The sequence below is a fragment of the Plectropomus leopardus genome, chromosome 12 (genome assembly GCF_008729295.1).
Source record: "Plectropomus leopardus isolate mb chromosome 12, YSFRI_Pleo_2.0, whole genome shotgun sequence".
NCBI classification, from domain to species: domain Eukaryota; kingdom Metazoa; phylum Chordata; class Actinopteri; order Perciformes; family Serranidae; genus Plectropomus; species Plectropomus leopardus.
The window spans coordinates 17,289,135-17,317,101 of record NC_056474.1 but is presented as its reverse complement, the minus strand read 5'-3'; the positions used below and the strand labels follow the sequence as shown (position 1 = coordinate 17,317,101).

Sequence of the window (27,967 nt, the reverse complement as noted above, 5' to 3'; positions counted from 1 at the left end):
AGACGTTTACTACCAAATTAGCTTTTGAGTCTAGTAAAATTCAACATCAGCTTTTCAATTTGCTTTTGTGGGGCTCCGTGATTAAAAAAAAAAACCAAACACATTTGGTCAAAATTTAATTAAATACATCAAATCTATTATAAAGTTATTTTTCTTTCTCACACAGGCACCAACATTAACCTACCACTCAGCAGCAGAGCCTCAGCACATAAAAGATCCATGCAGCACAGCAGCTGTCAAACAGCCATATGAGACCCGGCTGTTAAGCAGCGGCAGCGCCCCCTGCTGCTGCTGCCTCCTTCCTGCACGGACACACGGCAGCCGCCGCCGCCGCCGCCGCAGCAGCGGCAGTGTCTCTCCTGTCACCACCGGGACTGCTTGCCCTCCTAGGCAGTGTGTTACAGCAATAACCCACTACGCTCAACGACCAGCGACCTGCAGACAAAATGGTGAGTCGATACCAGTTTACATGCCCCGACGATTAAGCATTTCATGTATTTGTAGCAGGTGAAAAACGAGCTGTCAGCCGCCCCGCCGTGTAACTTTCTTGCAAGTTATAATGGTGCAACAAGCTGCCACGGAGTCTGACAGGTGTGTGTGAAGTGGATACCGATGCTCCGGTGGTGCTATATGATCAGATAAGGGCTGTGTGTGAGGTCCGTTGTAACATACGCAGCAGAGAGACAGCTGATAAGGCACAGTGCTTTGGCCTGTCCCCTCTCTGCCTCACTTTGATGTTCATAGCAAGTCCTTTAATAGCTGCTGCTGCTGGAGCATGTATGCACAAATATCATGTGTTAATATGCTGGGAGGAAAAACAACATAAGCTGACAGGCTCTACATGTTAATCATGTTTTTATTAAATTTTAGATACGTGTAGATTACGAGAGATTCCGTCATAACCATGCTTCATTTAATGTAACAGGCAACAAAATATATTATTACATAAAATACGTCAGCTGCAGTGGATATTATTTTAAGTGGTGGATGGCGATCTATAATGGTACATAATGACATACTGTTATGACATTAGAGCTTTTTATTGTGGTGGTGAAATTTGTGTGGACATCCCAAAGTTCATGTTTTTGTTGTTATTATGTGGGCAGACATGCCGGACATGGCGTTAAATAATGCTTTCTTGTCATATTAATTACATTCACGATGCTAAGGCTTACACTGAAAAATGCCAATATTTTCCTCCCACATCAAGGAACAAATATTTCTTATCCTTTTGCAAAAATTGAAGGAATTCAATAAGCAAAAGTTACAAGAAAATTACCTGAAAATAAGCAAAAAAAAAAAAGTAAAAAGTCAGACAAGAAATGACCTTTAGAAGTTGCAAAAAAAAATTTTTTTATTATTATTATTATTTATTTTAATTATTTCTTTTCTCTGTAAGGGTCATTCCATGCCAACTCAACCTAAATCCAAAACCTTTCCCAGTTCATGTCATGGATTTTCTACAAAAAAATCATATTGAAACTTCTGTTGAGTTCCTACTACAATGCATGCAATCGTAATAACTGCATACTACATATGTCATCTTATTCAATATATAAATCTTAGTTTTATCAAACTTTACACACAATATTTTCATTTTCAATATTTTCAATATTTCAATTTCAATTTTTAACTATCTGAACATGAATTACTAGCATTAGAAAACAATGATGCAAGTCTTAGCTAATCTCAACTACATCAAATACTGCTGGGGTTATTGCAGTCCATTCTGTGATAATCTGCCCAAACAAGTTTTAGTTGCGATGATGTAGTAATCAACAAGCCAAGTCATCACAAGCTGTAACTTGCAACATTCCTGAACTCAATAAAAAAAAAAAGTGATGTTAAGGACAAATTTCAACCCAACCCAGTAAAAAAATGAGCTATTGGTGAGGTTTCGAAAACACAGAGAATCACAAAAATGCAAAAGTTTAACTAAGAATGCCAAACTTGATAAAATGTATAACATAAAATGTATTTGGAGTACAGCTGTAGGATTTTGCAAGGTCCCATGAATTTAAGGAACCCTGTGACATGAACAATACAAATAATCATTTTGGGAGGTGAAGTATTCCATTAATATGATACATAAGCAACAATGTTTAAATTATGGGAAGACACACTTTATTACTTAAATAGAGTTTAACCCTCAAAATCTAAGATAATCTGCGGCATCAGGGCCATTGAATTTATTTCAAGTGTTTCCAGCGATGACTGTTGCACAGAAAGGACATGACATGGCATGATGTTTTCCTAAATCAGCCCTGCCCAATTAAAACAAGTCCATCAAGTTTAGACAAAACACTGCTGACGAAAATCGCTTAATGACAAGAACCAAAACTGGTGTGCTTATGTGGCACCACATGGTCGATAATAAGATGCTGTTTGAAAAAGGGTTTTCAGGGCCTTTAAATGAAAATATACCATGTTCCTACGCAGTACAGGAAGTCTGTAACACAACATGATTATTTACATGAAATACTTAAATGCATCCAAAGTAAAGTGCCTGGTGTGACAACATTATATTTTAACCTTTTAATGGCCGTCATATACATTCTAAAAGGCTGCTGGATGTGCCGTTTGCTGTTTGCTAATTTGGGCGGTGCCAGAGTTCATACAAGGTGGAGTCCTTATTACAGCATTTGTTTTCTTTTCAGGTTGTTAATAGAATTATAAAAACTGTCTCAACAAGTTTGTAAAGGTAGAACATGTTTTCCCCTGGAAACCATTATTTTAGCAATGCTAAAAATCTTCTTTTTTGTAGCATCTTAAGGATTTTTTAGTTCCTTAATTTAAATATTATGCTGTTACATGAACTGGGAAAAGTTCTGGATTTTGGGTGATTTGGCATGGAATGACCCGTGTGTGTGTGTGTGCGGGCACGCACGCATGTGTATGCGTGCACACGCACGTGTGTATAACATTTATGAATATAGTTTTCTGGGCCTTTTTTCTGCTTTTGGACATCTAATAATCTCCTTACAGCTAATTCTCAACTCATTTTCTTGTCCCTTTTTTTCCGCAATTTTTTTGAAATGTCTTGACAAGTTGCTCATTGCTTTTCACCCCAAAAAAATCAAACCAGTTTTCCCTGTGTCTGATTGCAGCCCAACAGAACTGATGTCAATCCAGGATCTAAAGGGTTAAAAATGCTGTCATCATCTTAAAAAAAAAAGACCTTGGGGCGCCTGGTGGCTCAGTAGATAGAGCAGGCACCCCATGTATAGAGGCTGTGTCCTCGCCGCAGCGGCCGCGGGCTCAACTCCAGCCTCAGCCCTTTGCTGCATGTCATTCCTTCTCTCTCTCCCCATTTGTACTGTCCTGTCAATTAAAGGCAAAAACACCCAATATATATATTAAAAAAAGACCTTAGTCTTAATCTATTCGCACCTTTATCTTATTTGTGTGCATGAGCATTTATTGCCATTTGATTAGTCTGTTAAAGATCAAATTCATCGTGTATGTTTCACCTTGATGTCAAGAATTTGAGAAGAATTTAAAGTATGAAATTGCGACATTCTGTCCACTTGTCATTGTGAAATCGTTCAGCTCGGTCCGTTCAGCTGCAGCATGTGAGTGGTGGTGCCCACACTCTATCCTACGAGTCAAGCTGGTGGATTCAATTTCAAACATTTCTTTCTTTTTGTAACTCTTCTTGAAACGGCTGCAGAGATCTTGTAGTGGACAAATATAATATGATGAATAAGATGAAGCTCTGCTGGTTGTCAATGGATGAATGTAACCTTCCCTAACCTCCCCCATCCCCTTCCCGCACTCGACCCCCACCAGGTGAACTTCACGGTGGATCAGATCCGTGGCATCATGGACAAGAAGTCCAACATCAGGAACATGTCTGTGATTGCCCACGTGGATCATGGAAAGTCCACTCTGACTGACTCACTGGTGTCCAAGGCAGGGATCATTGCTTCAGCGCGTGCCGGAGAGACCCGCTTCACAGACACACGCAAAGACGAGCAGGAGCGCTGCATCACCATCAAATCAACGTATGTAGTTCAGAGAAATGGATTTAGGAACTGTTATTTGTGCAACCTTTTAAAGGAATACTTCAATATGAATTACCCTCACCTTGTGTCATGTTGAATTCAGGAAAAAACATAATTTTTCTCACCTGCCCCCAAAGTGAACAGAAAAATACAGAAACAGAAAATTCTTGATGATTTAGAAGTCATAGGGTGTGGTGTTTGACATGAGCAAAACTATATAAAAACTTCTGTTTACAAACTTGCACACAACTCGTGCATTGTAATCAAAGTCTTATTTATCAGTCATATGCAAAGTTCAAGTGTTTAAAACACTCACACATAAACAGTCTCACCCACAGACAAGTAGTGCAACTGAGCTGTTAAACATTTGTAACATTTTAGCGAAAATGTTTTGTTTTGTTTGGGAAGTACTGAGCATACGACTAAAAATATGAGCGTTGTAACGTTTTTTTTTTTTTAAAATAGTTTTGCTCTTGTTAAACGTGGCCCCCCATTTACTTCAATTCAGCAAGAATTTTGTCAGTTTTTAGATTCTTCGTTCACACTGGATCTATACAAGAAAGACAAGGATCTCTCCCAGCATTCAGCATAACATGGGGTTGAGTAATCGCAATACAAATGATCATTTTGAGAGGTGAAGTATTCCCTTAATATGTTACATAAGCGACAATGAAGTTTAAATTATGGGAAGACACATACTTTATTACTTAAATAGAGTTTAACCCTCAAAATCTAAGATAATCAGCGGCATCAGGGCCATGTGGGTGCGGCTTGATCAGACTAAGGTCCAGCGCTGATTGGTACACAGAAATGACATGACATGGCATGATGTTTTCCTGAGTCAGCCCCGCCCGCCTGACTAAAACAAGTCCATCAAGTTTAGACAAAACACTGCTGGCAGAATTTTAATTTGGTGGGTGCCAGAGTTCATACAAGGTGGAGTCCTTATTACAGCGTTTGTTTTCTTTTCAGGTTGTTAATAGAATTATAAAAACTATCTCAACAAGTTTGTAAAGGTAGAACATGTTTTCCCCTGGAAACCATTATTTTAGCAACACTAAAAATCCTTTTTTTTTGTAGCATCTTCAGGATTTTTTAGTTCCTTAATTTAAATATTATGCTCAAATGTGTAAAGTGGAGCTTCTGCATTTTTAGAAATCCTCTCGGGATGCATTAGTTTGATTCCAGTAAATGCACCAGCACTATCATTGAGTCCTACTTCTACTTTCCCAAGTCTTTCCTGGTAAACCAGTCTGAGGCATTTGAACTATAAAGTCTCCACCCAGTATGTCTGCCTCATTTAAGTTAGAGAAGTGTCTGGTTCATTCCACTATTGTGATGACTCAGTTTAGGAATTCATTCAGTTAAATGTAATGTTAAAGAATTACAAGGATGTTAAATTTTGTTTTGATTATGGCGGTCCCTGTGGGCAAAGGTGGTAGTGTTTACATGAGCTCCACTGCGTTGTTTTGTTTAAGGCCTCGATCTGGCTAGCGCGTAAATTTGTTTTGAAAGGGAGTGAAAAAAGACTCACATCATTTGTAATACTTTTATACTTTTTTAAAAACAGCTGTTTGTGGAATGCATATTGATGAGATAATGTAACTATTTATGGCTGTGTAAGACAAATGACTGTGTATGACGACTGTGAAACACTTCTCGCAATGTATTTCACTAACAAAACCGACATATAACATACTGGTCTTGGAGGACGAGGGCCCCCGCAGTTGTCTCCATCTCGTCATGTTTTTGCCGTGCCCAATATCAGCCATGAAAACAAAGTCTTAAATCAAGAATAAAATTTTTGAAATGTATCCTGCCTTCTTTTAACTGGCTAAAATAGAGTGGTGAAGTAATGAGTCCTAAAATGTGGAAGTCTGTTGGCATTTTTGCACTTCCAGTAGCATAAAATACATCGTATAAACCCAATTTTTGAACTTCTAATGTTTTATGCGGTTGCTCACAAGTGGCTAAATCAGACTATAGTGTTTGTCGCGCAATTTAGACGTCATCAAATTGAGCGTGCTAAATCAAATCAGAAGTTGAAAGATTCGGAGTGTTGACATTTAAGTCGCGCAGCCGCAGTGTAGTTTGTTTATAGCCTAATAATAGCTTTTTGCATCTGGCGACTTCATTTACGCTTCAGAACACACAAAAGTGGTGTTCATTTGTGAAGATAATCATAAAGGAAACGTGGAAGTATGATCAACTTGTGTTCGTCACAGAGCTTACTTTTGGTGATAATTGAAAATCACATTCAAAAATCCCATAAGGTTTTTGACAAAGGAACCAGTGTGATGCTGACCTCCGGGTTGGCTTACAAAAATATGTCATCCCTTCACCACACGATACCACTCACTGTGAAACTCTGCCTGAGAAATCCATGGATGTATAAAGAGAATTGAATACAACGTCCAAAGTGGGGCTCTGTTCATTTCCATGAAGGTTCATCAGTGGTGCATGAAGCCAAAAAGTTCAAATTCCATCTGTAAAAACCTGGATCGGGGTGCCCGGGGATGAAATTTTTGAAGGGTTAAAAGCTCCTTCTAGCTGCTTTAAATTAACCTTATTTTATCCATCTATTACTTTCCATTTATTTAATGATGGTAGTGATATGTGAACAGTGAAGATGTCCCCAGCCTTCTCTTGTTCTCTCTGTTGTTCAGGGCAATCTCTCTGTACTATGAGCTTGAAGACAACGACCTGGCGTTTATCAAGCAGTGTAAAGATGGAAACGGCTTTCTCATCAACCTGATTGATTCCCCTGGTCACGTCGACTTCTCTTCCGAGGTCACTGCTGCCCTCAGGGTAACTGACGGAGCCCTGGTCGTGGTAGATTGTGTCTCAGGTAATTACTTAATAATTGGCACCCTCCTTACTATCTCCACATCTCGCACATACACAAACTTCCTTTTCACCCACCTGTTTGTTTCCTCCGACAGGTGTGTGTGTGCAGACCGAGACTGTACTGCGGCAAGCCATCGCCGAGCGCATCAAGCCAGTCCTGATGATGAATAAGATGGACCGAGCTCTGCTTGAGCTGCAGCTGAACCCAGAGGATCTCTTCACGACTTTTCAGCGCATCATAGAGTCTGTTAACGTCATTATCTCCACCTATGGAGAGGATGAGGGGGGACCCATGGGGAACATCATGGTGAGGCAGAAAAAGCACACAGACACAAAGACATCCTAAAATAGCTCTGAATTGTTGCTTCATGTTCTATAGCTGGGATAACAAAGAATACTGGATCTTTTCTCCTCAGATTGACCCTGTAGTTGGTACAGTCGGGTTTGGCTCTGGCCTCCACGGCTGGGCGTTCACCTTGAAGCAGTTTGCTGAGATGTATGTTGCAAAGTTCACAAAAGAAGAAAATAAACTGGAACCAGCAGAGAGGTGTAAGAAAGTGGAGGACATGATGAAGAAACTGTGGGGTGACAGGTAAACATGATGATAAACATATCCAGACAGAAATATGCTTCACGTAGTAACTTATAATGAAGCTGAAAAGCAGTGTTTCACTGCGCTCTCTGGTTGAGACTTTCAAGGGTGTTGTGTTTCTGAAGTGTGCTGTGTTGCACTGGTGACCTGACCCAACAGTTATTGGGTTCCCATCCAGATTTTCTGAAAATCAGCAAAAGAAAATGCATCCATTTTCCATCCACAATTGTTATGCGAGTATTGGAAGTTGGTTCATCAAGATGAGCAGTAGGTAGCGTCAATTCTCCAGTCAGATGCCACTTCAGTAGAGGTCAGAAGGAGATGACCTAATTTTGAAAAAGATTTGAGCATCAGTCAAACCTACAAAACAATGTATGTATAACAACGGAAAGTACACAAGAATGAAAATAGTGAGTGTCGAACAACTGACACTACATTTATGCGCCCTTGGAACAGTGCTGGTAACAGCTCTATGTGCAGACATATGTGTTTTAAGGCCTAGACACACCAACTAGACATCAAAAACTAGTGGCGATGAAGGCCAAGTGTTGCAACGCCTCACATTGCCTGTATCTTGACCAAAAAGTTGAGCTTGAACACATCGCAAGGATTACAGCCAACGACTAACTACTAGGTTTGTTCTGCGCCCATGTGAGAGAAAATAACTCTCCAAACCTGCAGGCGGCAGTACTCCATATACGTCCTTCAAAAAGGGGAACCAGAAGAGCAAGGTGAATGGTGTGAGACGAATTGCAAAAACTAGGGCGACAGATGCTCACCAACGACCTGACATTGACAGATGGAGGACTGTTGGGTTAGTGTGTTGGGACCGTAAAAGCCATCCAGAAAAGACAGAGAAAACTTGCGATGGCCTGTGCAATGAGTGCTCATCATCATCATCATCATTTATTTGCCAAATCTATTTCCATTGCACTTAGTTGTATTTTCCTTTTATCAATGCACCAACTTTTCCACATCTCCTAAGTGTAAAAAAACTTGTTTGCAATGTTATTTATGATCTTTTTTCCCCCCAAATTTGACATTTCATCTCAAGCTGTTTTATGTGCAAATTGAAAATGTGGATTAAAAGTGGTAAATAACGATGCACCTAGTGATGTCATCATATACAAACCACATCCTGGAGTACACTTCTACGTCACAAGAAGTAGTAAAACCAGGCGAGGTCAGCAATACCTGAATGTTCAGCCATTGTAAAGTCTTTAAAATTTTCTTGCACACGCACAAAGACATTTTCTTAATAACTGATACATTACACATAAAAACATCAAATCATCTGAGTGTCATGATGGTATGCAATCATTTATTTGCGCAGATATTTCGACCCAAGTGCCGGCAAGTTTAGTAAGTCTTCCACTGGTCCTGATGGCGAAAAACTTCCCCGCACCTTCAGCCAGCTCGTTCTGGACCCCATCTATAAGGTAAACGTAAAGAAAAAGTGACATAAACTAACAATCAATATGTTTACGAAGTCAAGCATTAAATATTCTAAAGACCTTCACATGTCTCTGTATAGTTAAATTAATCTAAAGTGCCTACATGTAGGATTTGAACATTTATGTCCTTTTGCACCTTGTAATGGTAGCACCAAAAAGATGCTATTGCAAAGTCTGGAATATGTATGGGATGAAAGCAACACAGACTGCACCAGTTTTGCCAGGATTGTCTATTTATCTACAGATGAAAACTTGCCATCAGAATTATTTGAAAGATTTGATAAAAGTGTAAGCATTGGGGCTTAAAAAAAAGTTGAGGCTGACTAACGCAGTGACTTTCAGGCAATGCCTTTGGGCTTGAGTTTGATGCCTTCTCTTTGCTCACTGTCACCGTACTCCAGGTTTTTGATGCCATCATGAATTTTAAGAAGGAAGAGACAGCCAAACTAATTGAGAAGCTGGGTGTTAAACTGGACTCAGATGACAAGGAGAAAGAAGGGAAGCCCCTGCTGAAGGCTGTGATGCGTCACTGGCTGCCTGCTGGAGATGCCCTGCTCCAGATGATCACCATCCACCTGCCCTCCCCCGTCACTGCACAGAAATACCGCTGTGAGCTGCTCTACGAAGGGCCAGGAGATGACGAGGCTGCCATGGGTCAGTGGAACGTTTTCACAGAACTGCACAGAATAATTTGGTTTCATGAAATAATAAACTAATTTGTAACACACCATTTTCAGGGCTGACTTGATATCTCCGCTGTCTTCTCAGGTATTAAAAACTGTGATCCTAAAGGTCCTCTGATGATGTATATTTCTAAGATGGTCCCAACCAACGACAAGGGTCGTTTCTATGCCTTTGGCCGCGTGTTCTCTGGCACTGTGTCCACTGGCCTCAAAGTGCGCATCATGGGGTCAAACTTCAAGCCTGGCACAAAGGAGGACCTTTACTTAAAACCCATCCAGAGGTGAGCATGTTGTCGAACAGCCAGCTACATAGAGGCCTGAGATTTTGTGAAAAAAATAGTTCTGGATTCAAGAAGAGAGAACACATTTCACCAATTCTCAGAGCTTTGCACTGACTTCCAATTAAATACACAAATAACTTAAGTCACTCAATGGTCTGGGCCCAAAATATATTTCAGATAGGTTTGCTAAGTACAAGCCTGATAGAGCCCTCAGATCTGTAGGGGTTGCTCAGTTAGTGGCGCCCCGGCTTAAAACCAGATGTGGTGCAACAACTTTTTGTCACTATGCAACCCGCTGCTGGAATCAGCTCCCTTTTGACTTAAGATATGCTCCCAATGTGGCCATTTTTACATTTTTCAAACTGAGGTTGAGACTGTTGTCTTTTCTGCAGCTTTTTAGTAATCATTTTTTATGGTACTTTTATCTATTTTTTCGTTTTTTAAACTTGTCTGAACTTATTACTCACCTCCCCTATTATTTTTCTTATTTAATTCTTCAATTTGGTCTTGTAATAATAGTAATTATTATTATTATTATTATTGTTATTATTATTATTATCATCGTTTTTGACTGTAAAGCACCTATTTGTGTATGATATGTATGTGTATGTGTATGTATGTGTATGACGCTATACAAATGAACTTGTTTTGACTTTCTTCTGGCAGCCTTTTGTTTTCATGTAGTTGTCGGCAGCTTCTTTCAACCATGTCCTTATTTCTTTCCGTCCAGGACCATTCTGATGATGGGCCGGTATACGGAGCCTATTGAAGATGTCCCATGTGGCAACATCGTGGGTCTTGTTGGAGTAGACCAGTACCTGGTTAAGACAGGGACTATTACCACCTACGAACAAGTAGCGTATTGTTTGTTTTCCCTGTATACAATGTACTTCAAATATTTGTGTACCACACAGTTGATCATCAGTCATTTTTAACAAGTTATTGCTTGTTTTTGACATAATTCTTCCTGTTACAACAGTACTTTTATCTTGGTGACTCTGTCCGCAGGCCCACAACATGAGGGTGATGAAGTTCAGCGTCAGCCCTGTAGTCAGAGTCGCTGTGGAGGCCAAGAACCCTTCTGACCTGCCCAAGCTGGTGGAGGGACTGAAGCGTCTGGCCAAGTCTGACCCCATGGTGCAGTGTATCATCGAGGAGTCTGGGGAGCACATCGTCGCCGGAGCGGGAGAGTTACACCTGGAGATCTGCCTCAAGGACCTTGAGGAAGACCATGCCTGCATTCCACTGAAGGTGAGACAAGGAGGACGGAGATTTCTATGTCAAACTTAAAGGGACAGTTTAAATCTTTTGAAGTATAGTTGTATAGGTACTTATCCATAACTCTCGACTATAGCTTAATGTATCCACACACATCATACTGTAACATGGTTTGGGCCAGTACGTATCCTTCTTCCCTGCAAAACATTATGTTAGTCGAAAAGAAATTTGTCCGAATGGTAACTGCGGGAGGGAATCGTTAGCTCCTCTTTTGAAGAAATTAAATCTGCTGTCCATTTTTAATATCAGTATTTATCAAACAAATGTCTTTATGTATAAATGTATGTTTCAAAAGCACAGCTTACCAGATGTATTTCATAACCTCTTTTCAATGAACTCTGATATTAACTGGTATCCAAAAAGACAAGCAGAGGACACTTATTTTCCCTATTACTGCACAACTCTTGGATAATATGCTTTAAAATACAGAGGGACATAACTGTGGAATACCAGTCCTCACTTTATTAAAACTTGTCCGTCATTATTCTAATTTAAGTCTAACATGAAAAAACATCTGTGCTGTGGTTAATGTATTAGCTGTGTTGGTTTGTTAAGTGTGTGTGTCTGTTCAATTTATGATTATCATAACTACTTTTTTGTTTGTTATGTTATCATGCTAAGGAAAGAATTGCCGCTAGTATTTGAATAGATTGTCAATTCGCGAGTGGACAGTGATTTCCCACGGACATATGAAGCCTTTATATAGCTCTCTTTAAAGCCAGACTCCATTTAGAAAATCAGTAATTTCACATTGCTAAACACAGGAGGTGCTGGTCTACCACTAGCTTGTTCACTTCTTTAGTTTGTGTTATTGTGTAACTTTGGTGTTTAAAGGGTTAGTTTGGATTCACCAATAACAAAAACTAACCAACTGATTGAGACAGCATAAGACCAGCAGCTGCTGGAAGCTTAAATAACCATTTTTGTCAATGGAGTCTGGTAGCATGATGGTGGCTTACCTGTCAGAACAGGTTGTCTGATATCAAGGTAAAGTGGTACAAATACTCTCAATATAGTGTAAGCTTCCACTGGGTGGATTTTTTTAAATGGCTAAAACACCTTTTTCTGCTGGACCCCATCCGCAGTTTAACATAGCTGTGTGCATGTGAATAGTAAGGTACATTTGAATACACATATTCATGATAACAGCAAAGCTACGAAAATAAGGCCCAAGTTAAAATAAGAATCATCCTTTCAACACTTAAAGTCCAAATTATTTTAAAGATAAAAACACAACAAAATGCACTCCTCACACTGTTGCAACATTCACACATACTCTCAATTTTTGTTCTAGAAATCAGACCCAGTCGTGACTTACAGAGAGACAGTGTCGGAAGAATCATGCCAGATGTGTCTGTCTAAGTCCCCCAACAAGCACAATCGTCTCTTCGTGAAGGCCCGCCCTTTCCCCGAGGGCCTGGCTGAAGACATCGATAAGGGGGAGGTCAGTCATCGCCAGGACCTCAAGGTTCGTGCCCGTTACCTCGCGGAAAAGTATGAGTGGGATGTGACAGAAGTCAGAAAGATCTGGTGCTTCGGTCCAGACGGAAGTGGGCCCAACCTGCTGGTCGACGTGACAAAGGGTGTCCAGTACCTCAGCGAGATTAAGGACAGCGTCATCGCAGGTTTCCAGTGGGCGTCTAAAGAGGTGGGCAATCGGATGCCACATTGTACTGACACATTTGTGCTGTTATTCTTTTAAAGGCATGCCCTTGTATACTCCTGAGAATAAGGTTGTCTCTGTCATCATCATACAGGGTGCTCTATGTGAGGAGAATATGCGCGGAGTTCGCTTTGACATTCATGACGTGACACTGCACGCAGACGCCATCCACCGTGGTGGAGGACAGATTATTCCCACAACTCGTAGAGTCCTGTACGCCTCCCAGCTCACTGCTCAGCCACGACTCATGGAGCCTGTATACCTGGTGGAGATACAGGTCTGTATGGAAATGTATTACCTCCAAAGACATCATAGCAAAATAGTCAAATTGCAGATGACCCCAAATCAGTTTTGTAAATCTATAAATATTATTGTAACAAGAAAGTTTCTTTTTATAAAACACTGTTGATATCCGAACAGTTATTGCCAGAATTTTCAGTTTAAAACACTCAAAAAATTATCAACAGATTATCAACAGGATTATGTACAATTTGTTTATGTATGGGGAAAAAATTCATCCTTTGCCACTTTTTCTCAGAATTATGCTTAATGCTAAGTTGATGGTGTTAGTTCACACTTAATGTCTGACTGCTGTGCTTCTTGTCGGTGCAGTGCCCGGAACATGTGGTTGGTTGTACCTATGGTGTGTTGAACAGAAAACGAGGTCATGTGTTTGAGGAAAGTCAAGTGCCAGGCACTCCAATGTTTGCGCAGAAAGCTTACCTGCCTGTCAACGAGTCCTTTGGTGAGTTTGGTGTTTTAGGCTGTGCCGTTTGATGTCTTTCATTGTGGGATGTGACTCGTACTTGTGTAGTTTCATGATAAATATTGTATGAATCTTCCTAGATTTTCAATACTTTAACCCAAATGTAATTCTACATGTGAGTTTTGACTGAGGAAAAAAGACATCTGGTATTTTTGGAAGGAAGCAAAGTTTTTTAATTTTAACAATAATTGATTAAGTAAGGTGATTACGATTTGCAACCCTATTTCTTATTCTCCCAATCATTGAAACATTGGCGTTTATCTGTATTTCTTGCCTCCAGGGTTCACAGCTGAGCTGCGTAGCAACACTGGAGGCCAGGCCTTCCCTCAGTGCGTGTTCGACCACTGGCAGATTCTCGAGGATGACCCGTACAAACCCAGCACCAAATCCTCCCAGATTGTTGCTGAAATTAGAAAACGTAAAGGTCTGAAAGAGGGCATTCCTGCCCTTGACAACTACTTGGACAAACTGTAAACACTGAGCCCAGATTATAAAATACCAAATCAATCTCTAAACCTTACCCCGTGGGCACTTTAAAATCTTTGCACAGGCTTAAAGATACATTGCACAAATTGTTTTGACTTTGAGTCCGCAGCAGAAACAAAACTTTAAGCTTTCGTTGTAGGCTAGTGGAAGCAGTGATGCTTTTTTCATTTCCCAGCTACAGTACACCAAGTGCCTAGGGCGAGGGTTTTGGGGAACAATTGGATCAAAGCAGTTGCATTTCTTGTTTTTTCTATTCCTCCACGTCTTCCCCCTTTTCTCCTCTCATTTACCGGGATGGGCCTGTAAAGTGCACTGTGATACTGCTGCAATAATGCATATTAAAATGGGTCAGGGCCTGATAAACCATGGAAACCACAATAAAGTGTTTCAGAAGTCAAACTCCCTGGATGGGAAGTTTGTTCAGTGGATGTCAGAAATAAAAACATTCAGCTCTTTAAAAAATGTGACTCCTGAAATAACATTATTTCTCTAGTGAGCTTGTAATCATATTCTAATATTATTAAGACAATAGTTCATAATATCGTAAAATGTGCTAATTAGCTTTGAGGAAGTGATTTAGGTGTGAAAGTCGATACCACTCTTGTGTTTGCTAAGGCTTAGCACAAAGACTAAAACAGCAACAACAAAAAAAAGGAAACCACCCTTCTTGCCAATTAAAAAGTTTTTCCCCAACAAAGAATAAACAGTACTTAACCACTTAATGTTGCACTTATAAGAATACTATAAGGCTGAAGAGTGTGTAACTTTTAATACCTTTATCTTTTATACTTTTTAGTTTTATTAATACATGATTTATTAAGATTCTTGCTGTTTTTTCCCATTTCGCTATTCCTTCTTTACTGTGAACTCCCCCAATGCATTTCGTTCTCAGGATTGTAATTAACTGCATTCAGTAAACAACGGTAAATAATTAGTCCCAAACATAACCCCATCAGTCAGTGAGCGTTGGAGGTCCTGCTGGATGGACAGAGCCAGGCTGTTTCTCTGTTTACAGTTGATGCATTAAGCCAAACTAACCGGCTGAGATGGGTTTAGCTTAGCCTTAGATTTAGTAGACAAACATAACGTCAGGGCTCCTACATCTTCTTAAACATTAAATTCAATGACTTTCGAGGCCCTATTCAATCAAAATCAAGAACCACAGCATCGTTTGCGAACACTGAGAATTTTTATGTGGACAGCTAGCAAACTTTACATAACCACACAGATGAGAGAGAGAAAAAAATAGTGTGAATGTGTAAATCAGTTTTGCTGTGTGTTACAATGATGGCTGACTATGTGGTCTCTTGTCTTCTCTAACAGCACAGCAAAACAATATATTATGTAAGTTGATTAATATAGACAATTTCTATTCTTGCACAAAATATATAGATTCAAGCACTTTCATTCGGCAATGTCTTTACTCAAGAACTTTTTTTCACAAAGTCACAAAGTTTGATATCAAGGAAAAGAGGGAACCCTATAAAATGTTTCCCAAAATGTTTGGGTTTTTTTCTATAAGTTAAGTGTTTCTCCTGGCTGTGGTGGGTCCTTTTCCAAAAACACAAGCACCACAATACTCTTTTTCTTCACTCTTTAATCAATAGTTAATTCAAGTTACATATATAATGTTAATAAATGCCACTTTAATATACAACCCTTTAACTTCCGCACCAAGAGGGAAAGCTCTTCCGCCCTCACTTTTTAAAACAAAGCTAAAAAGAAACATATCTGAAGAGTTAGTGTGCATCCATAGAACAACCAAATGAACATATGCAAGGCCGAGAAGTGCAAGGTATCTTGGGTATAGGCAACTACCAAGCAAGGACGCAAGATATCACAGATTGTACTGTATGTAGAAACCTGAAAATTGCTTAGCATTACCATGTTGTTAAGATTAATAAGGAGTTTGATTCAAAGTGTTCGTAAAGCCTATGAAGTCTATGGAAGTTACAGCTGATGTGGGATTGAGTGAAATGCTGGTCTGTACTGAACTGTGATGATGATCTTGTCTTGGCAAATCTCATGAACTGTACATTCATACAGTTGTGACTCCCCTGCACTAATGCTGCGGAGTACAGGAAGGGGAATTGTACATCTTAAGTAGAATTCAGTGTCAAGCTTTATGCCATCAATCCACAGCAGCGACATCAATACTGTGAATAATCTGAGGGGCTCCTCCCTCCCTCCCTCCCTCCCTTGTGGAGTTGTAACAGTCATGTCTGTTTCAGAGGCTGGCATCACTACAACACAAAGGGATAGAGGAAGCTGCCGAGAGAGACAGGCAGCATCTCATTTGACAAGCTACGCCCCATGTAGTGACCTACATCGCTATTTGTCTTCCCAAAGTGGCCGACAGTAGTGCACTATATGGAGGGAACAGTATGATGTCTGAGAGATTAGTCCCCAGAACGGCTGCTGAGGTGTGGCCCCGCGCTGGTGTCAGGTTGTCACATTTGATGGAAGATCATAGCTTTGTCAGAGGTGACTATGTGTAGAAGATGACCTCAGGAATCTGTCCGTCCTCTACAGAAGTGCCGTTGTTGTTGCCCGCCGCGTAGCAGAAGGTGAAACACGTCTTTGTGCCAGTGGATGATGACTCGTGTGTTACCTTGCGCATTCCCTTAGTCCCATAATGAGAGTCTGGGCCCTGCAAGACGGACAGAGGGTGAATACACTGGCAGAGCCATTGCTGCATAGAGGCACTGAGGTTGTCTGCAGCAGCAAGCAGCAAGGTGTAGTGATTCAAGGCTCTAGCTAACGTTAGCTACATAACCGTGAATTTGAACCTGCAGCTGTGAGCCTCTAGCTCCTGTAAGCAGAGGGATAGACTAGTAGCAACATTATTTCTCCATCTCTCATTATTTCTCCATGTCTCATTTTGAATGCTGTGAAAAAGAATAAGAAATTCTCACTACTTTTTACATTTTATAGACCAAATGATGAAAGAAAAATAATAGTTAGTTGCAGCTCTGAAAAAAAAGCGTATCTTTTATTAGATTGGAAATTAAAAGCATGCTCTCCTAAACAGTGTAGTGCTGCATTTGTATTTGTTATTACGAACTCATCACAGACCTTCAGTGTAGCACAGGCAGTGTAGTTGACATTGGGTAATATCTCCACTGGTTCTTTAAACATGACTCTGAAGGTGTTGGCCGACCCATCACAGCTGAAGCCTGTATCATTCTGGCCCAGCACTGTGTTACTGTCTGTGTGGATGATCTGCATTAAGAGAGTTCAGACGCAAACATACACATCTTGTTATACTGCATGCCTACAACGTACAGTGAAACTGGTGACAAAGTTTCTGAAGGGTTCAGGTCCACACCTGTATGTTAACTTGGTAGTCTGTGGGTCCGTGTATTGAGCCGTAGAGACCGAACCCAACCACAAATATTCTTCTGTTTACTGAGAACCTGAGAAGAAAAAAAAGAACAGGAATATAAAAGAAAGGAAGAGGGTGTGATAGTTAACTGTGTGGAGCGCAGTAAAACGGTATTCATAATGTGTTATTTAAAGGAATACTTCACCCCTAAATAACCGTTTGGGAAAACAGTTTGTTTAACTCACAGGGCTCTGACGTGTATCAGCAATGAAAAAATGAGGAAAATTCAAAAGGTCATAAGCAACCCTATTTGACAACAGAAAACTATATCGAAACATCCTTTTTCAATCTCAAACCATCTTGTGTTTCATTTATCCAGTTACTTCCCTAACAGACAGCCCTTTCTGATGGGGAACTGAACTAATTTTACCTCACTGAACACAGAGGCCGCTGGTCTAACACTGAACCTGAACTAACCCTGTAAAACACCAAAGTCGCACAATAACACAAACAAACTGATCGAGACCAGCAGCTCCTGTATTCAGTAAGGTAGATCTATTGTTTTTGTCAATGCACTTTGGCTTTGAAGAGAGCAGTTTTCATTTTAAATTCAATTCCTCATTAGAAAGGGCTGTGTGTTTGGGAAAAACTGAGCATACGACTGAATAAATGAGACGTGGATTATACTGCATGACTTGTGTGAGAGTTTGTGAATGGAGGATTTGATATAGTTTTACTGTAGTTAAAAGGCTGTCATGTATGGCTTCCATTCATGAAGAATTTTATTAATCTTTGAATTCGTCACTCACTGTGAAGGCATTTTCTTCACAAATTCAATTAAACACGGGATGATTAATTGATATGCAAAGTATTCCTTTAATTTTGTTTCCTAGTTACAAAAAGACCTCTTTTTTGACAGCTGACACTTTCACTTGTGACTGCAGAAAAAGCATTAACTATGGTTCTGGCACAGCATGCACATTGAGGAGCAGAGGATTTAAAAAATTTAAGTGCATAGCACTCACCGAATGCGATCGCTTGTCCCGCTGTAACCCCAGCGGCTCTCTACCTGTCCAAAACGTGTGATGCTGCACTCCTTCCCGCGGAGGCAGCAGCGAGGCCTGTCGATAAACTCAACACGAGGCTTTGGGTTTACTGTGAAGTGGAGGAAGAGACTCACCACCTCTCTGTCAGTCAGAATACTGGACTGGGCTGGACCTGAAGGAACAAGGACAAGACCCAAGGACAATCAGAGTCTGAAACGTGTCGTGTGATTGTCTTGGCAGAAAGAAGAATCGACAAAAAGCGAGAGCAAGACAAACACAAGTAAAGCTACAGTGTTTCTGTTCACCTGCAGCAAACTCCTCAATGGTCATGAGAGGGAAGCGGATGAGCGTGAGAGCTTTGCCAAGCACTTTGCGCTTGTTCTCAGGCGTGGGCTGCAGCTGCTGCCTGTGAGCCTCTGCCTCTGCCCAACGCACCGCAGCACCAAACAAACGCACCTCCCTCACCCCGAGAGTGTCCCTCTCCAACACTGCCACCAATGTATCTAAAGGAGGGAAATAAGAAAAACCAGTGGTCAATATGTTGTTATTGTGAAAAAGAACATGTGACAATAATGACAACATTCACAAGTTACCCAAATCTATGTCCGTGAAGCCTTCAGCTGCGAGAGCATCTCCAGTGTTTTTATCAATGTTTTCTAGGCAGAGGCTGGCAAGCTGAGGCTCATCAAACAAGCGTGCCTGAAACAAAAAATGCACATTTTTATTACACAGCCATTTTAAAAATTCAGAATTGAGATCTGCACTTACAAGAATGACAGTTCAATGTTTGGTTCTGTATTGCAGAAATGAACTATTGCACTAAGAACTATGAGTAGGACTATATAGTATCATCGACATAAACCGATATCTAACTGTGGGTCTAAAATTTCAGCTCTGCTGTGCATCATACTGACAGTTTTGGCACACCACATCTAGGGCAGCAAAACTAGGAGCTGTAACATGCTGCAGTTTCTCACTAAATGACGTTAAAAAATAAAGACAGTAAAATCAATCAAACACATCAAGTCACAGACAAGAACTTGTTCACAGAGGGGGCAGCAGACCTGTGTGAGAAGCATGAAAGCATTGTCTGCCCTCAGGTTCTTCTTGAGGAACTCCACACAGTGAGCCTCCAGGGCTGGCACTGCATACTTTTTAGCTGTATATAGTGTGGTCATCACCGTCTCAGGCCCGATCTGGACTTCATCAGAGTAGAGAAACCTGAAGGAAGTCCAAAACTTATATGAGAAATTCAAATTTTATTGTGCCATAACTTAAGGCAAAGCCAGTTTATTCATATAACCCGCATTCCAAGTGTGCTGGTTCAGTGTGGTCTACATGTGAAAAAAGCTGTGAATTGCATGACAGGTGCATTTTCACTAACTGAATAAAGGTTTCACAAATTTGAAAGTGAGTTACAGATAACGTTATGCTTTATTTAAATCATCGATCATGCCTTCACCACAGTATCACGTTGCCAATAGTATTTTTGATTTTTTTTAACAGAGGTAATAATAATGACATCATTAATGCATTTTATGTTGCATTGCATGTGCTTCAGTTTACCCGCAAATTATTTCTATTTCGAAACTGCTGATATGACAAATTCAATTTAAGAAAGAAAAAAAAAAAAACACGCCCACTTTCAGGACGCGCGCATTAGCAGTTAAATGGCTCGCTCTCCCTCGCACGCTCCTTACTTCAGCAGGGCCAGAAAGGCAGCTGGCTCCACATCAGGAAGCTCGATTTCCGTTGAGGTCGTCGCCATCCCACCGTTGAACATGGCATCAAACACTGCGCTCCCCACAGCCAGAACAAACCTGGCAACAATCAACAACAGCAAAGACCAACACAGAGGTCAGGCGGCGTCTTTTGCAGATTCGCAGTTAGCTAGCGCTGCAGTTTCTTACCTGTGCGCAGGTATCCTCTGAACACCCATCCCCTTGCCCACCAGAAAATGCACGTCACTCAGCACCTCGTTGTTGAAGAGGAAAGCAAACCTCTCCTTCACGGTGCTCTTCGTCGCCTGCCAGTTGTACACCGGCTCTCGGTACACCAGCACGGACGCAGCTGCCGGAGTGGCGGTCGGTGCCGCCGCTGCCGACGCGTTTGACGCCGCGGTGGTTGCCATGTTGGACGCCGGGGTGGCCATGGCTCCGGCTGCCGCAGCACCTGCCGCAGCGGACTGCTGCAGGGAGTTCTGCGCAGTCGGCGGAGCTCCGGTCGAAACACCGTTGCTTTCCCCCCCTCCAGGCCCTAGCTGTGGATTGGGTCGCCTCGCTGCTCCCTGTGCTCCGCCGGCCGCACCGACCGCACCGCCGTTGGATGCTGGCATGGAGAAAACGCTGTTGCTGGGCTGGCTGTTTCCCAGAGGACCCGGACCGGAGAAATTAAGGCAATGAGGCCTGCCGCTGTTGTCTCCAGCAGCCATCTTGAGCCGAGTGTAGGCGTAAACAACACACTACATCGGTTTGAGTATTTCTGGTAGTTTCAACAGTCATATCTGCCTGTAGCTGCTCCCTGGCGTTTATTATTTGTATTACATGGTGCTATCCATCTGCGCTGGAGGTTCATTATTCAACCAGTGATGGAGGAAGTACTCGGGTCCTTTATCGAAGTAGAAGTACTAATGCCACACTGTGAAAAAATACTCTGTTATAGGGAAAAGTCCTGCAATGAAAATGCTACTCAAGAAAAGTAAGTCAAATCTAGAAAAAACTATGGTAAAGTATTACAAGTAAAATACCCAATGAAGAGAAAATATGTAAAAAAAAAAAAAAACAAAACAAAAAAACCCCAAAACAAACAAACAAAAAAAAAAAAAAACACACCCCTAAACTGTTTTTTTAAACAGCCCAAACCTTAAAATAGTTAAAAAATAAAATAGAAAAACACACCCTGAAATAATCTGACTGAAAAGAAAACAGTTTAACATAGTTGAGCTGGTTGACCATCTTTTTTGGAGCAGCTTAAGTTATGTTTTCACAAAATCTTTGATGGTTTTGTAACCGTCATCAAAATAGTTGCCAGTTACTTTCTGACAGTCAGAAAAGAAATAAATCAACTTCTCATTTCAGATGTAAGTGTATTAACTTTAGGGTAATTTAATTTATAACAAAATATATTTTAGGAAGTGTTTATGTGAAAGTCTTAATTTGTAATGTAACTAAAGCTGTCAGATAAATGCAGTGAAGTGATAAGTTGAATATGTGCAAAAACCAGTGCTGTACGCCAATATTTTGTGGGGCTGGTGCTCAAGTGACAAAAAGCGCCCCCCCACCCCCATTTTATTTATTTATTTTTTTTAATGATAGCACGCTTTGCCGGGTGTACATAAGGCATAATAATAACATACAGTAAATTTTTGGCATTAGGGCGTGCACATGGGTTTTTTTAAACAAGGGTAAACCTGCTCAAAATAGGCTATAGATTGCTTCATCATTGCCAGTAAAGCAGAGCTGTGTACTCGACATCACAGACAGGCCAGGTAGACAGGTAGAAAGCAGCCTGGAGGGAGCGAGTGAAAACAGTGGTTACTTCTCTTTATACATTACTCATTTATTCAGTCTAGCTTTCAAACTTGGTGCAGCCTAAGTTGGATCATTGTGTGAGCGCTGCTTAGGTGGACACTAACAGTTGTGGCACATCATTGTATCCCGCCAGTTAAGTGGCTAAAATTAGCACGATCACCTGGGTGTTGTGTTTCCATCAATGTCGATCAGAGCTGGAGATGATAAATACCTGTGGCAACTGCAGAGTCAATTGAATGTTGATTACTTTCCTGTTGCATTTAAAAAAAACAGTTGTTAGCTGTTGCTAGCTGTTGCTAGCATTTTTTTGTGCAGTGGTAAAGGGGCTTAATGAGTAAGGGAAATGGCTGTCTAGCGTACATATGATGTGTCTCACGATCAATACTATATGCACCTAGCAGTTGCTGCACATACAAATTCACTCTACATTTATTTGTAGCAATCAACAATAAAGCAATACCACATTGTGTACACATTTGTGGTCTAAAAAATAAATAACCATTCAAAATTAACCTGTCTTCACACAAAATGAGAAAATGCTGTTCTTTGAATAAATTAAACAATAAACCAACCATAAAGCTACTTTCAAAGGTACAAAGTAGGCCTTTATTCAGTTGCAACAATCAAGCTAAGTATGTTCTGCTGCTTGAAGACTCAGGGACAGGGGCTGAACTTAAATGTAGATGTTGGGCACACAACACGATTTTAATTGAGAATTAATGCCATGGACCAAATTCCAAAAAAAAGCAAACATAAAATGATTTAAAAAATAAAAATAAAGTCTTGCAAAAAGGGCATTTAGCCAGACAAGCCATGGCATTGGACAACATAATAACCCGCAATCATTATTGCATATCTGTACCCTCACAGAAAAGAAGTAATTAGGCCTACCCGTTAATGATGGAATATTGTTTTATAGTTGTATTTTTTAAAGTTAATTTAGAATAAGCATATAATTATGCCCCTGCCACATTTCCGGGGTGGCAGATGAATCACTTGGAATGAGTCATTCTCCACCCAAAATATTGCTAGAAGATGAGCTCCACCACCGCATGGGCCCCAGTGCAAAACTGCTGACTGCCCTGATATTTACACCATGGCTAGATTTTGGAATGGGCCTTACGGGGCCCAGGGGTCCAAAGTGTTACCCCCCCCCCCCCAACCTGCACAATGTCACTTGAGGACGCTCTTATTGATCACAAAGATATGCAAAAAGACAACAAAGAGATACAAAATAGCTGCAAAAACACACAAAGAAACTCAAGACAACTACTGAAAGTGGCAAACAACCAAAAAGAGGTGCAAAGCAACAACAAAGACACACTAAACAACCACAAAGATACAAAAAGTTACAGAACATGATGTTATATCACAGCCGCTGCACCTGGCAGGAGTTTCCCCCTGCTCTTTGTATGTGAAGTGGATGGCATACAAGAAACTGCTCTCTTCATTGTTCCATCTAAGGCAGAGCCTCGTGGTTCAGACATGTGACGACACAGGGTCTTCAGGTGGTTACCAACCGTCAATGGTGTTTCGTCGATTGGCCCACAACACCTCAGGCAGACTTGTCAGTGGAACCAGTGTCCTGGAACCGCTCCCTCCATCCTTCAGGTCCACTCACCACTTAGCGCTGCCCTCCCTACTCTGCCAGCCTGGTTGCCCCACTGGTCACTCCTCTTCAGCCAGAGCCACCTCGATGCCGTCTCTGCTCACCTGGCGATGTCTGTGACCAACTTTTTGCAGACAGACACATTAACTCCAAGAATTCCTAATGCTCTCCAGAGTGACTGCCCTAGGAAGCCCCTGTAACCCACTTCGACTGGAAGGTTACAGGCTTTCTACCCCCTCTGTTGGCTGTCGTGGATGAAGGGCTGGTATTTCCTCAGCTTACGCTCGTGTGCCTCCTCAATACTTTCCTACCAGGGTACCGTCAGCTCCAGAAGATCCACCTGCCTTGTTGATCTTGACCAAAGCACTATGTCAGGTCGGCGGTTGGTGTTGGCGATTTCTTCTGGAAATTGGAGTTGCTTTCCAAGGTCGCGAGAACCCCTTGTGCCCCCCTGTTTTTGTTGAGGTGCTCATTTTTATATGTTTAGTTTTAATGTGTTATTGAATTCTACAAAAAGGAGCTTCTCTGTCATGATTGACAGATGTGACAGCCAATCTGGGTGCTCACATTTAATAGAGCTGTTTGTGATTGGTCGGTGAGGTGTGGTGGCGGGAACTCCCCCCTGCTGACATCACTACTGCGCAGAATCTGGTTCTCAATGACATCACATCACATCTCAGATATTAAACCTCACTTAAGCATAGACCTAATGGGTGTAAACGGGGGCGTGTCATCCATTTATATATACACTCTATGGGACTGAGATTACAGACCTTTTTTTTGAAAATGTGTGTGATGTTAACATTAAAAAAACAATTTTTTTTTTTTACATTTTTGATGTTTATAGAGAATGTTATCTTATGAGAAGAACATTCTGGGAACTATAAGAAGCAGCTGAAAACGTTACTAAAAAACTGCATTGGTTGCATTGTAGGCTACCAGTCTCTTTTCAGAACCAAAAAATGCTAGCTGGGCTGCCAGGGTGCTGTTTGTTGGCAAGTTCAATAAAATAAAAATGATAACAGCTACATTATAAATGCAGTTTGCAAACGTGGGTAGGCCTATATTAGGAAAACTATACTAGAAAAGACAAGTTTTACATACAAATACATTTGTAACTTTACAAACAATGAATGAAATTCCTTCCTGGCATCACTGAGTGCATTAGGCTACACCGGTCTGGCTGATATTAATTCAGCCCCATCCCGTCTCTCCTCCGTTCACCCCGCGTCTCTCTCTCTCTCTCTCTCTGCCTGCTACTCATCAACCGTGACGTCAGGGCGGCGCGGCGCGGGTGAGCTGTCGTCGCGCGGAGGTTTGCTGCTGCTGAAACAAGATGGCTGTGCGCGCAGGAGGAGCAGCGGCGGAGGAGAGCTGAGGCAATGCAGAGGAGGCATAAGAGGGGGGTGGGGGGGGGCGAGGATTTCACTCCTGTGTGTCTTGTCCTGCCAGAAGAGCAACAGCTCCGCGGAGAAACAGACGAGTCGCCTCTGACATGATGCTAATCGGTTTCCGTTACCATTTAGGGTAACGCTTTGCCGGTTTATTTTTTTAAATATATTTTTTTGTAACCAGGAGACCAACGGACTGACCAAACAAATCACGGAGCACTCAGTAGAGGACAGCCGGGGACGTTCACGCCGCTACCAGAGATGTCCCTGCTATGTGTGGGAGGTAAGAGACGAAATGAAAGCCTGTGTGTTTGATTTTATTGAAGTGCTAGCTGCAGCAGTTGTCTTGACAGAGCCTGCAGGTTATCAGCTCCGTAGAAAAGTCTGTGTAGCAGCAGAGGGTTTGTGCTGATCAGTCATTAAATTACACAGCAGCTTACGGAAACACAGCACGTTTATAGTGGGGGATGCCACTGGGACACTTTTAACGGCACTGTTGCTGAGTGACATGTTTGTGCAATTTACTAAAAGACGCCGTTTATGAATGATTGGCAGCAAAAATTGTTAAAGGCAGTCGTGACTGTTAATACAAGCAAACATGACTGTTTCTATAAATGTCTCCATGGAGGAGGAGAACCGCTGTTTCCTCCCCTGGTGTTGTGTGTGTGTGTGTGCGTGTGCATGTGTGTGTGCGCGCGCGCGCGCCATCCGCTCTGTTCATTCATGCGTGGGCAGTGAGTCAAAGGAGGAGGAGGACGAGGAAAAGCCCCTGCCGCTGCCGCACCGGCGCCGCCTCCGCGCTGCCGCTCCGCTGGAGTCGTGAGGGAATACTCGGCTGGAGATGCTCGTCACTCCTTTATCAACGTTTTCCCTGAAGCGATGCGTCACCTCCTCCTACCAGACTCCCCGAAAGCACCTGATGCTGACACTGTTGCCTCTCAGTGCGATGAATAAGCATCTGCTGTGATTGCTCATAAAGTAACACCACCTCCAGCCTCACATTCAGGTGGAATATCTGAATATATATATATATATATATATATATATATATATATATATATATATATATAATTTAATACTGATTTTAAACTAAAGAAATAATATATATATATATATATATATACATATATATATATATATATATATATATATATATATATATATATATATATATATATATATATATATAAAATATATATATATATATATATGCAGGCCAAGCTGAGTTAGAGGGGACCCCTCTAGTTCTGTGGTCATCCGGTTTCATCTTTTGTTGGACAGATAGGGGTTGAATCAGCATAATTGCAGGAACAAATTTCTCAAAATGTGTGCCAGTGTGGTGTTAACTCACAGTGGAGAAAACAGAAATGACAATGAACAAGTTCTGGCAATTTGTCCTCACTTGACTTGATTTTAAGCAAAAAATGTATGTTTGTGGTAGGAGTCGACTGATAGGCCTATTGGTTTTTTCAGGGCCGGTACTTATTATTAGTAGTTAATGAAACCAATAACGAATATTTTTAACCGATATGCATTTACAATTAAACTAAAATTATTTCTGTCATTATTTAGAATTTGTAATATAACAACCTCCAACACAAAACTGAAACTTTCCACATTACTTACAGCAAGTTCACAAAACCTTTTTTTTTAAACAATGTCAAGTGAAAATTTAAACCAAAAATGGATAAATAAAAATAGCGAAAACAAGAGTCCCTCCCATGCTGACACTTTCTTTGCACTTTTTAATTCATTCATTTTATCAGTGATCATTAAAATAAAATGCAGGTATAAATAATCGGCAAAATACCAAATATATGGGCCAATAATCGGCTAGGCTGATAACCTGTCGACCCCTAATTTGTGGTTTCGGTATTAAACCCAATACTGTCAATCAGGAATATGCACATAACCATGATTTTTAATATTGAGAATTCTCTCAATGATTGATCAATGGTTGGTCTATATCAATGGTTCCCAGCTGGTGGGTTGTGGTCCAAAAGTGGGTTGTGGGTCCATTCTGAGCCTGGAAGTGACTTCTGAGCGTGGCGGCTGAAGAGAGGTGGTTTTTGAACATTGCAGTATGACTTTGAGGCAGTTTCCGCTCATGTGAAAGTGCACCGATTTTGCTGTGCTGAGCAGTGTTCACCACATTGGACTTCTGGTGGTAGCTGAAGGGGGGCGGGCTTTACGGAAGCAGAAAGACGAACAGGTAGAGTGGGTCTTTCCTTTAATCGGAAGGTTGTCAGTTTTGATCCCCGGCTCCTCCGGTCAACATGTTGAAGTATCATTGGGAAAGACACTGAACCCTTAAATTGCTACTGATGGCTGTTCCATCAGTGTCAGAGTGTCTATGTGTACATAAAAACTGCGTAGCTGGTGGCACTTTGTACGGTAGCCTTGGCCACCAGTGTGTGAACGTGTGTGTGAATGAGTGAATGTGACTCGTAATGTGAAAGCACTTAAAATAAGTATACTATACTATAGAAGTGCAGGGCCATTTACCATTAACAAGATGGAGGAGCTGGTAATGTTAGTGTCTGAATACCTGGCTGTGATAACATTTCTACCAAACTTCAGATGACTGATTAATTTTGACTGAATATGTATGATTGATTCTTCGGTTATTTCAGCGATTTCCCTTGGTCTTGTTAAAATGTGCCATTTTTTACGTCGTCAAGCTAGCTTGCACTTCTGTTAGTGACGTTCACCAAAGCACCTGCCCGTCATCACAGCCCTGCAGCAGAACACTATGCTCTTTTGGGGAACTTTCTCGCGTATAGGTGGTTGACAGGGCGGTCGCCAGTGTGACGGCAGATTCGTGTATATTAAAAGCACAAAAAAGTCCCAGTATGAATCAGTAATTATTCATTGAGTGATGCAAAGAAAATACATTGGAAACATTTGAAGATGACATTTTTTTACAACCAATAACTAATTAATACTTGGCATATTATTTGATAATGATAATAATCATAACCTACACCCCCCCCCCCCCCCCCCCCTTTCTAA

The 27,967-nt window shown here is 41.2% G+C and overlaps 3 protein-coding genes across 3 annotated transcripts in view; 2 read left to right on the top strand and 1 right to left on the bottom strand.

Annotated features, from left to right (window-relative positions):
* Nucleotides 1-187: 187 nt before the first annotated feature.
* LOC121951933 (elongation factor 2) lies at nucleotides 188-14,516 on the top strand. Its single transcript, XM_042498430.1, has 14 exons — nucleotides 188-449; nucleotides 3,790-4,004; nucleotides 6,671-6,852; nucleotides 6,947-7,158; nucleotides 7,268-7,443; nucleotides 8,777-8,882; nucleotides 9,299-9,551; nucleotides 9,666-9,861; nucleotides 10,592-10,715; nucleotides 10,870-11,112; nucleotides 12,434-12,787; nucleotides 12,897-13,079; nucleotides 13,415-13,547; nucleotides 13,849-14,516. The coding sequence occupies exons 1-14, from the start codon at nucleotides 447-449 to the stop codon at nucleotides 14,040-14,042; spliced, it is 2,574 nt and encodes an 857-aa protein (XP_042354364.1). The 5' UTR covers nucleotides 188-446; the 3' UTR covers nucleotides 14,043-14,516.
* Nucleotides 14,517-15,634: 1,118 nt separating this feature from the next.
* On the bottom strand, nucleotides 15,635-21,257 carry LOC121951934 (BTB/POZ domain-containing protein 2-like). Its single transcript, XM_042498431.1, has 9 exons — nucleotides 20,336-21,257; nucleotides 20,126-20,245; nucleotides 19,490-19,646; nucleotides 19,019-19,124; nucleotides 18,731-18,928; nucleotides 18,405-18,597; nucleotides 17,383-17,470; nucleotides 17,130-17,276; nucleotides 15,635-16,704 (listed from the first exon to the last, which is right to left on the bottom strand). Exons 1-9 carry the CDS (start codon nucleotides 20,854-20,856, stop codon nucleotides 16,543-16,545), a joined length of 1,692 nt encoding a protein of 563 aa, XP_042354365.1. The 5' UTR covers nucleotides 20,857-21,257; the 3' UTR covers nucleotides 15,635-16,542.
* Nucleotides 21,258-23,173: 1,916 nt separating this feature from the next.
* Nucleotides 23,174-27,967, top strand: part of LOC121950959 (protein unc-13 homolog A-like) — a 57,230-nt gene continuing 52,436 nt past the window's right edge. The window contains 2 exon segments of the mRNA XM_042497103.1: nucleotides 23,174-24,029; nucleotides 24,844-25,238. Coding sequence (XP_042353037.1) covers nucleotides 25,217-25,238 — 22 coding nt within the window. The 5' untranslated portion in view covers nucleotides 23,174-24,029; nucleotides 24,844-25,216.

What these genes read in the sequence shown, in the direction of transcription:
- LOC121951933 (XM_042498430.1), top strand. An exon ending in TTCTGGACCCCATCTATAAG is followed by an intron (nt 8,883 to 9,298) that starts GTAAACGTAAAG and finishes ACCGTACTCCAG; the next exon opens with GTTTTTGATGCCATCATGAA. An exon ending in TCCAGTGGGCGTCTAAAGAG is followed by an intron (nt 12,788 to 12,896) that starts GTGGGCAATCGG and finishes ATCATCATACAG; the next exon opens with GGTGCTCTATGTGAGGAGAA.
- LOC121951934 (XM_042498431.1), bottom strand. Translation starts at nt 20,856, where the DNA reads ATGGCTGCTGGAGACAACAGCGGCAGGCCTCATTGCCTTAATTTCTCC. An exon ending in CAGAGGATACCTGCGCACAG is followed by an intron (nt 20,246 to 20,335) that starts GTAAGAAACTGC and finishes GATTGTTGCCAG; the next exon opens with GTTTGTTCTGGCTGTGGGGA. An exon ending in CTGCCTGTGCTACACTGAAG is followed by an intron (nt 16,705 to 17,129) that starts GTCTGTGATGAG and finishes TCCGTCTTGCAG; the next exon opens with GGCCCAGACTCTCATTATGG.